The sequence below is a fragment of the Nicotiana attenuata genome, unplaced genomic scaffold (genome assembly GCF_001879085.1).
Source record: "Nicotiana attenuata strain UT unplaced genomic scaffold, NIATTr2, whole genome shotgun sequence".
Taxonomy (NCBI): Eukaryota; Viridiplantae; Streptophyta; class Magnoliopsida; order Solanales; family Solanaceae; genus Nicotiana; species Nicotiana attenuata.
In genome coordinates, this window is record NW_017670663.1 from 482,400 (window position 1) to 493,099 (window position 10,700).

The 10,700-nt window shown below is 37.8% G+C and overlaps 1 protein-coding gene across 1 annotated transcript; it reads right to left on the reverse strand.

The window, feature by feature from the left end:
* Positions 1-976: 976 nt before the first annotated feature.
* LOC109242021 (neuroguidin-like) lies at positions 977-9,026 on the reverse strand. Its single transcript, XM_019408847.1, has 9 exons — positions 8,449-9,026; positions 5,469-5,552; positions 5,291-5,378; positions 2,871-3,050; positions 2,592-2,765; positions 2,236-2,409; positions 1,998-2,152; positions 1,682-1,805; positions 977-1,174 (listed from the first exon to the last, which is right to left on the reverse strand). Exons 2-9 carry the CDS (start codon positions 5,513-5,515, stop codon positions 1,163-1,165), a joined length of 954 nt encoding a protein of 317 aa, XP_019264392.1. The 5' UTR covers positions 5,516-5,552; positions 8,449-9,026; the 3' UTR covers positions 977-1,162.
* Positions 9,027-10,700: the final 1,674 nt, after the last annotated feature.

Sequence of the window (10,700 nt, forward strand, 5' to 3'; positions counted from 1 at the left end):
TTGTTAATTACATGTGTCAAATTCTTATGGCAAAATTACACGTGTCATTTTTTGATTGGTCCATTTGACATGTCATTGGCGAGTGCAATTCAACACATGGCCTGTTGTACTCGAGTATTTACTTGACCTACTTAATAGCCACTTGAAGTGTCAAAATGAAATATGGCTCGGTTGAGGTGTTCGATTGAAATTAAGGATGGCAAGCGGTGCAGGGAGGTGCGGGTGCGGGGCGGGTTTTGTCTTAACGCGCAAAATTTCAACCCGCCCCGCCCCGCATAGCATTTCCATCCGCATCTACCCGCCCCGCACTCACACCCGCTTCCACCCGCCCCGCTTAGATTCCTTTTTTTCTTGGCTTTATTTTTTTTATCATTTTATGTCTAACCTAGGTGGTTTTACTTAATAATTGCAGCTGTTTATGGGCTGAAAGGATTGCATAATCCATAGTGAGCCACTGCCGTCACACATGATAAACAAAATATTTTTTTATTTCATGGGTGGTGTCGAAGTCAAAAGAAAATGTTTATTACAAATTTAATGATGTGTAGTATAATTAAAATACATCAAGAACGGTAGTTGTTGAATTTTCATGCTAGACATTTCTGTTTCTCTAATATACTTTAATTATTTTGAGAACGAAAAAAGCAATTCGAAAAGATAAAGAAGGAAAAAGTTATAACATACGGGTAGTTTGTTGTTTTCTTTTGCCCTCTCATATTATGAAGAAGCAATTACTCAATATCGTGCTTTCTTTATGTCATTGTAGCGTTCATATGTGTCTGAGGACTGAGAGAATACATTACAGTTAATAAATTGATGTTTGAGAGTGAAGACCCGCAACCGCCCCGCACCCCGCAAGTATATTTTTCGAAAAAAATCAAACCGCCCCGCACCCGCATAAAACCCAAACCCGCCCCGCATAGGTTCAAACCCACCCCGCACCCGCACCGCCCCATTGCCATCCCTAATTGAAATATGCAAGAAACTTCAATCTTAACTGCTGACAACAATAACAAATACGGTGCAGATTTTGAAGCCATAAAAGTCACAAAAATTAACATCATGATGAAGTTGTACATCTTACATGAGCCAAGGAACCTCTGATCATTCCTACCTAAGTCTCTATATTCTTGGATATTGATGTACTCAAGCTTGCAGTCGTTCAATTCCTCCTCTGCAATACATAGATATTAGAAGTTAATTTCCAGCAAGTTTCCCCTCACAAAATAAACTTATGTCCATAAACAAAAGATAGAGATCAAATTATAAGCTACTACAAATTAAATGGACAAATAAGCTCCATTTTAACCGCAACTATTACAGTTTTACTGCTTCAGGACACAAGGTTGTTCACTATACATACAAAGTCACGGAAGAGTGGAGGGTTGTGAAGCATTGAAAATAACCACAGGACTCAGGGGCCAACAATTTCCGTTCAATTAAATTATTGAGCCGAGTAAAAACAAGATAATTAGCAACCATTCCAGAATATCAACATTTTATGCATTCACTAGCTCGATCATCGCCTAAATGGGAATGGACAAGATTTATATATGTCTAGGGCAATTATTACATAACATCAACGGCGAGGATTCATATATAACTCTCTCGAGCAGATCTAAACTTCGTATTCTGAAAGACTGACAAACCAAGGATATATCCAATCTCCCTAAACAATTACCTTACGCTTCTTCTGTTGTTTGATTCCAGCGCTGCTGTTATCAAAGTTTGCTGATTGTTCAGAAGCATCCCCTAAAGGCAAACTTTTTATCTCGTCATAGAAACTATCTGTCAGCCCAAGCAACCTAGCACAATTAAAGGGAAGAGATTAACATCCACTTAGTCCATTTAACAAAAAACAGAGCTCCACCTAATCTGCCGGCACTCTTCAGACTATGTATACATTAAGTTTCTACGTGCAATGATCAAAACACTGACCATAAAGTGCTTTTCTTTTTAATTAGTAAGACTGACCATACAGTTCCTACAAAACTTACCCATTTCTTGACTTCTTCAGATGTTTCATTTTCTTTTTTTCCAACTTTGTGAGTGGGGCACGAGCAAACGTCTCCTCTTCTTGTCGTGCACGTTCTTCCATTTTAGCCATGTACTCTCTGAGTTCTCTACTTTCAGTTCCAACAACTTCTCTTACCTGTATTTTCCACCGAAAGCAATAGTAAAATACAGGAGGGGTCATTGAAATATATCAGTATTAATAGTCAGATAGTGAATTACCTCTTCGGGTCTACCTTCAAGATTATTCACCAAATCTATCATAAAGGGGTTTTGTCTAGCCTTTCGCAAGTCCATTGTCTCCTTCCTCGATTTATTTCTCTCCTGCCTCGACATTTTATCTTCTTCCATAGGAGCAGGTACAAGTTTGGGGGGTCGATATACATTGCTGCCATCCTGTAGCTCAAGACAAGAAACATTCAACCATCTCTTTTATTTTAGGAAATCATATGGGAGAATGAGAGAGTAAAATCATAACTTCAACTTTTTGAACTGCTAATGTTCGAGTCAACTCTTTGAACAGGAAGAGCAAAAAGGAACTAAAATGGTCATTTCATGGTCAAGTACCAATCACCCACCTCTATGCCACGTATTTTATTAACAAGCAAATCAGGATTTGGACGATACTTCAACAGGTCCTCCTTCTGGGTATCTGTTCCCTTCTCACTTATAACTGACTTCTCAGAAGCAGCGTCACTATCTCTTGTGAGCTTCTGAATTTGATACTGTAGTTTCTTGTCGATGGGGCGAATCTGCACAGAGCATCACGATAAGGACACTGCAATTAGGAGCAGAAAAGTACCCAAGAGGAGCTGGAGAGACAGGATTACCCAAAAGCGGGAAGAGCTTCAACATACCTTCTCCAAAAACAATCTTATCTCGACTAGACTCCGAATAACTGGATGCCCTTCAATTGAGAATCCTTTTGCCTTGCGGAGCAGATAATAGACAAGTGATTGGCAATAATTCAGAAGTAGCAGATGCTTCGTTTCAAGGTAACTTATTCCTTCTGGTGTTGGAAAGTGACCCGCTTTCACCTAAAGACAAATTGCATGGGGATTTTGGAAGAAGAAACAAACATATCAATTTGACATAGTGATATCTTTTTCTTTCCTACACAGAGAGCACGAGAATAAATACAAGGCATACTACGGAAATTGATCCAGCAGTTCACAATTTTATTTTCTTTGTTTTTTTGAGTTGATTTTTTTTTTTTAATCAGTGAGTACNATTTATTTTCTTTGTTTTTTGTAGTTGAGTTTTTTTTTAATTCAGTGAGTACCCAGCAGTTCAATATTATCTGTGACCTAGTTGACCTAGACAGGAGCGCTATATGTCATTTGAAAACCAAGCAAGTACTGCAATATAGCAAAGAGTTGGTTTATTGATACAGGCAGTTTGAGATGATTAGACATAGACGAGAAGTAACATAAAACCAACATGAGTACTAACTGGGAAGATCATTTATAAGCGGTGCTAACATCTATCACGTGGCCAGTCCGTACAGTTAGAAGATCCAACAAATATAGTTGCTTAAACGGGAAAAATGTTGGGAACAGCCTCTTTGCCCTTCCAGAGGTAGAGGTAGCTGCGTACATCTTACCCTCCCCAGACCCCACTTGTGGGAAAATACTGGGTTTTTTGTTCTTGTTGTTGCGTAAACAGGAAAATGTTGAGTAACAGGCTCTAAGTCCATTTCATTCAAAAAATAAATAAGGTAAACTAACTAGAAGTTATATGAATTTCACACTTATCCTAACTATATACAAATCTCAATAGCAAGAACAAAAAGAATCCAGACAAATTATAAACCAAATGTAAGTGCATTAGCTGATTTTGAAGATAATATAATGAAGCTGCTTTGAAGAGAAAGGAAATCATATTTTGAAGACAAAAGCTAATGTCTACTGCATATCATCTTTTGGTGTAATTTAGAGCTAGTAAGTGATGTTGAACTTTGGTAGACTTTATTAGTTCCCTGCACAATTAGAAGGGAACTATGTTTTGGTTTCTATTTTTTCGGATGTAATCTACAGCACCAATTTAGTGCTGATTTCATCGATAAAACTTACCTTTTGCTAAAAGAATATAAGTATATTGACAATAACTAATTAAACGTGACTATTTGGTAACCCATTTAGATTATTTTTTTTCTCCTATTGATGGTGTCCGGGCCAACTTGCAGACATCTGTGCACAGGTATTGGGTAACTCTGTCCGTTAATACTTATAATGTTGAAAAAGAATCAACATTTTTTGTAATTTCACATGATTTCAGCACATCCCTAAAAGAGCCTGTAACCTTACCTCTTTTTCTTAAAGTCTATAAATTGTTATTTTCTGACGAATTATCTATCAATATTTAATCAACTATATCCATGAATAACAAGAAACCGCCGTTGTTGTTATTGTTGTTGCTGCTGAAGATAGTTATAGCTCGACAAAGGCGTTAGTTGGCCTAAATTTGAGGGATTTCTACTATTTGAGCTTAATTCTAGTTTCCCAAAGTAAGATTGCTTTTCACATTAGCACCTATCTCTAGGACTCGGTTTACAGGAAGTCGATAGGAAGTAACGCAGAGCTTTGTGCTGATCACCAATTTTGCAACTTGGGGTTTTCCACAAGGATGTTATGAGGTAAAGGGTCTTAAAGTTGTTCACTTTCCTCACTTTTGAATGACCTAAAGTTGAATTCAAAAGAGTGACAACATTCTTGAACTTGTGCTTCTCCAGTTTTTCTAAAAAATAAATTCCCATACTGATTCTGATCATGGGGCTTAGATAAAAGACTAATAATTCTATGACAAGTTTCAAATGCAGGCTTGTTAGCTACTTCTCTCAACCCCCAAAAAACATAAAAATGAAAGGGAGAAAAGGAGGAAAAACAAAGAAAGCAGAAACTTTAATTCCTAAAATCAAAAGACTTGAACCCAAAACACAAACAACAACACCTACTACTACGCCTTAGTCCCAAACAAGTTAAGCTCCGCTGTATATGAATCCTCACTGCTCTCAACCGAAAAATAAAATACACCCCCTCAAGATATAGGATACAATCAACCTGAAAATTACGAGACAAAGGAAGGAAGGAAAACAGAAGCAATGGACATCATGATCACAATACCAGCTAAAATATCAAGATTGAACTATATGAATGAAATTACAGAAAATAAAACATAACCAGATGAGAAATCAGCATGAAAAAAGCAGTAATTGTATTGATAAAGGAAAAAAGCAATAACAATTGGATCTTTACACATTTAAAAAAAATAAACCAACCTTTGCAGTTAAAGCTTGTACTTTTGAAGTCACTGTATCCAATCCTTCTTTCATCTCCTTTAATACTGTAACTAACTGAGGAGCTTGCCTGTATCATTCATTCACATTCAAAAATTTCAATATTATGTGCTCCATTATTACTAGAACCCTAAAATACCAACAAAAAAAGAGAAATCACCTGCTTATTTTTTCGCTCGTCTCAAGAGATGTATTAGGCTCTGCCATATTTCACTATCGCTATTGCTGTGAAAAAGGTTCTCCCCTGGTAACAATGGCGGTTTCTTGTTAGAAGTAGATGAAGCTGAAATGCAGGTTTTTGATGGCGAAGCAGGTTTGTATTGGGACTGTGTAATTGGGCTTGTCCATCCTTTTATGGGGGCGAAGTCCACAAATAGCCATTTAAGGACCCATATTTAAATAATAGTCAAATTTTACAAAATTTCTAAAGTTTAATTAGGGTCGTGCATAATTTGGTAAATACCGAATTACCGTATCGAAACTGAAAATCTTGGTATTTGGTATTCAGTATGGTATTTGGTTTAATTTTTAAAAAATAATTGGTATTAGGTATTTTAAAATGAAGTACCGATACCGTACCGAAATATATATTATATTGCACAATACGCATATTATTAATTATAACATAAATATAAAAAATCTAAAATTTTACCTTCTTTATTCTCTAAGTTCATCAAGTAACTCTAAGCAAGTAACAAGACATTTCTAACGATCAATTTATTCCTTTATGTACAATTTTCTCTCTCTTGGTTGATATTTACTGGTTTTGGATAAAACTTTTGTCAACAAACGTTTAGTTTTGTGCTTTTGAGTACTTTAATTAAGAATATTACATTCTATGACTCGACGCACAAGTTAGTATTCAAACTGAATAAACCGAAGTTACCGAACCGAATAAACCGAAACGAAAGGAGAAAAACCGAACCATACCGGATTTAATTAGGTACGGTATTGGTATAGCGTTTTAAGAAACCGAATACCGAAAATACCGAACCGAAACATCTAAATATTGTACCATACCGACCGACAAACACCCCTAAGTTTAATCACCTCGCGTCTGAAGTTGAAAATAGATGGTCTGAAGTTTCCAATGTCAGATCGATGGGTCTGAATTGCCAATAGCAAAGCCGGGCAGCTAAGTTGGTATGGAAGAAATGCTGCGCCGCGGGAAGTCCTTCTCTATACAAGTTCTCGGACGAGGTTTTTGAACATAACTTCGATAGACGAGAGGTGTAAGCCTAACCCCAAAAGGTTCCTTTGGAAAAGCTCTTTCTCCCTCCTAATTATGGTAGTCGTGGTTGATTTGAGGATCTTACGCGGCGAAGCGGAGAAGGAGTAGGAGTAGGAGCTAGCTTTAGGGGCGGAATCGAATGATTACGAGAAACACAATGAGACAAAGGAGAGCACTTAGACAATTCACTTTGAACACTCCACTATAGGATGACAATCCTTCACTCAGGAAGGGTAGGTTCCACACCGACAAGACCTCCTATCCCAGAATCCGCTCATTTCACACCAACTAAAGCGGAACTTAATCACCAAGGTAGAGCTGTATAAAGCCCTAATGTAACTGAACAAAATGGAAAACCCGCAATACGAGAGCAAAAATCTTCTGTGTCTAAGAAGAAAAGCAACATCGAGTTCTAAATTATCGATGCGGTCTGAAGTAAGGCTTTGGCATAGCTCAACTTCATACCCCAAAGTTGGTATTTGAATTATCTATCTATATTATATTAAAAGCACGAAGGCCCTTAGAGAAATGTCAATTCGCCTTTTTTTTACCCTTTTTAAAATAAAATTCACATTAGACAAAATAGTCATTTGATTGTTTCCCTAGTATTTAAAAATAGTTATTTAATTAATTTTCTACTATTTAGGAACAGTTATTTAATTACTCTTTTAATATGTATAAAACATTGATTTTATATATTTCTATTATCTATTATATAGAAGAGCCAAGTTGGTCGGCCAAGGGCAAATTTGTAATTTCATCAGCTGATTTTGTTTGTTTTGCCTAATCTCTTCCTTACATCTCAGCTGTCACACCTCCTTTTTCTACCCCGGAAGGGGCATATAAGGGAGTTTTTTCCAATTTGAGTGACAATCGAAACGGAATTATTTATTTTAAAATTCAGAGTCGCCACTTGGGATAATTTATGGTGTCCCAAGTCACCGTTTCTAAATCCCGAATCGAGGAAAGATTGACTCTGTTTTACAGTCCGCGAATACAGAAATTCGGGTAAGGAATTCTGTTAACCTGGGAGAAGGTGTTAGGCACTCCCAGGTTCCGTGGTTTTAGCACGATCGCTCAACTGTTATTATTGGCCTATTTATCTGATTTTAAGACATCTTTTGAAACCTATGTGCATTTTATCCCTTTTAAAACCGCTTTAATAATCCGACTGTTGTACAACTACTTATTTGATTACAAGTTGCGAATCATATCACGGGAACCGTACCCATAATCCACAACATGTTTATTTTATTAACAAGATTAAATTGTGGCCGGGTCACATAAATGTACCCCGGATTTTAGAAATTAAGAGTCACGATTGAGTCACGGGAACCATACCCGTAGCTATGACGGTTTATTCAATTAACGCGCCTAAAGCAAACTACGAAAGTTCAATGCATTTTTTTTTACACTAATTAAGGTATCGATGTGAGGGCCATAGACTAGATGATTGTATGGCACACCTCAATTTTATTAAAAGAAATGCATTCAACTAAATGAACTACGGATATTCATATATAACACTAATTTGAAATTAGGTATCACAACTACGCCACGGGAACCGTACCCGTAGTACTGGTGATTTAATTACGTGCCTAACGTAAGCTACGATGGTTCATGAATTATTTTAACCTATTTAATTAACTTTTTAAATAGTAAACATAACATGTAGTATTAAATGAGAGAGGTATTAAAATGACGTAAAACCTGTGTGTTAAATTTTCCAACATTGTAACATAAACAGTCTCATCATTGGAGTCACATGCCAAGATATAATTGAAATCAGAATAAGAGTGAAAAGGCCAATAAAGATCATATTTAGGTGACAATCATCCTACGACATCAATGATAGAAGACCAAATTGGACTACTGTAAACATTATTGCTAAAATGACGAAGGAACGGACCTTTTAAACTGCCGAAATTTTAGAGCGGAACAATGAACAATAGAAGATCTCGAACAGCAATGCGGACCGTAAATATCAACCGGAAAGCTCGAACACCTCAACCTCCGGCAACCTCCAATTTTAACTTTTGTCCGTGTTCTCTACTGTGTGTGCGTGTTCCGGCGAGCTGTAGTGAATGGGAAGAAACAGAAGCAACGACTGGGTTTATTCTCGCCGGATTCCGGCAGTAAGGAAATGGCACCGGCTGCTGCTATCTCCGGCGAGTTCCAGGTGGTGTGAGAGGTGTGTGTAGCTGGGAGTTCTAAGTGTGTGTGTCCTTCGGCTGGGGAATGGCTGCTTAGGCCTTGAAAATGGCTGATGAGGAGTTCTTCTGCTAGAGATGAGAGCTGCCCCTAGGTTTTAGGGTTTTTGCAAGTTTTTTACGATCAAGTTGGGCTGGAGACGGGTCTCCTTTTTAGTTCTGCGGCTGAAGCTTCTTGTTAAGGGCTGTTGGTTTTCGTTTCCAATCTTAGTCGTTTTTTAGGTTTCAGCCAAGGTCCAAACGGCTCCTCCTCTTCACTAGGTTAGGCGTTAGGTGTCTCTATATATATATATATATATATATATATATATATATGATCCCTTTAGGTTTTTTAGGGTTATATTAGGTTAGGGGTATGGGCCTAGGGATTATGGGCTTGGAATTATGGGCTAGGTCCGAAAATTAGGCCTAAAAATGGGTCACTTGAGCCCAAATTTTATTCTTTCCCCGCGAACGAGACTAAAAATACGATCTCATTTATTAATTAATCCTACTTAAGTAAAATAACTATTAAAATAAGACTAACCGTTAAAGCAAAACTATTTTTGGTATTTTTCAAGATTAAAAATGAAACTATTTTTTTGTAATTTTTATTTTTGTGACGAAATAAAGTAAAAGCGTCAAAATTAGTTGAAATAAAGATATTAGGCCTAAACTAAATATTTACATGCTAAAATATAAAAAATCTTGGGGAGGGTCAAAAATCACATGTCTACAGCTGCCCTTCTTTGACTGGAAACGTGAAGAGTTTTCAGACAAAGAATGACTAGACAGGTTTTTTGACCCGACCCTTATTTAGGGAGACCAAAAACTAAGAGAAAGGAGAATGTGACCGAGCCCTGGTATCTGAGCTGCCTACATATCCTTGGCTATAAAGGAATCGGGTCACGTGTAGTTCAGAAGTGAGTGAGATAATGGAGTATACCGAGGTGGAGAGTCGGTCGAGGTGCCGTTCCGTCGAGGTTCCGGTCCGCGGTCCTGTTATTACATCCAAATCACATAATGAAAAAGACTAACTAAGCCTGTCAACTATGAGTTACAAGATTCCTATCTATAAGTCTTCTGAAGCTTGATCTTGAGTCTTGAATGGTTCTTCATACAGACTTTGGATTTGAACCTTGACGCTTGCTAGTTGCAGGTGCTAGTTCATTCTTCTTCAGCTTTTCGGGTCAAAACCGGACATACCATGCTTGTGACTTCAGTCATGTCTTGAGCAGCCCACATCTTTCATCAACTTCTGCATTTGAATTCACTTCTTGCCTTTCTCTTTTTTTCTTTATTCTGGATTGTGACTAACTTCCGTTGATCATCTCGGACTGTTGACTCGCATTCTTGCTGCGAGTTTCTTTTGTTGCTGACTTGAATTGCATTCTGAAGTGAATTCCCTTATTCTCCAAGTAGGCGCCTGATTGCCAATACTCGAACTGTCTTCCTTCGAAACTTGGACTGTCTTCCCTTGAAATCTGTGCTATCTTCCTTTGAAACTTGAATTGTTTTCCCTTTGTTCTCCAGGTGGGCGCCTGATTTCCAACACTTGCACTGCTTTTCCTCGAAACTTGAACTGCTTCCCTTTGTTCTCCAAGTGGGCTCCTGATTGCTGTCTTCCTTTGGACATTGTTGCTTTCCCTTTGTTCTCTAGGTGGGCGCCTGATTTCCAATGCTTGCACTGCTTTTCCTCGAAACTTGAACTGCTTCCCTTTGTTCTCCAGGTGGGCTCCTGATTGATGTCTTCCTTTGAACATTGCTACTTTCCCTTTATTCTCCAGGTGGGTGCCTTATTTCCAACACTTGCACTGCTTTTCCTCGAAACTTGAACTGCTTCCCTTTTTTCTCCAGGTCGGCTCCTGATTGCTGTCTTCCTTTGAACATTGCTGCTTTCCCTTTGTTCTCCAGGTGGGCGCCTGATTACCAACATTTGTACTGTTTTTCCTTGAGACTTGAATTGTTTCCC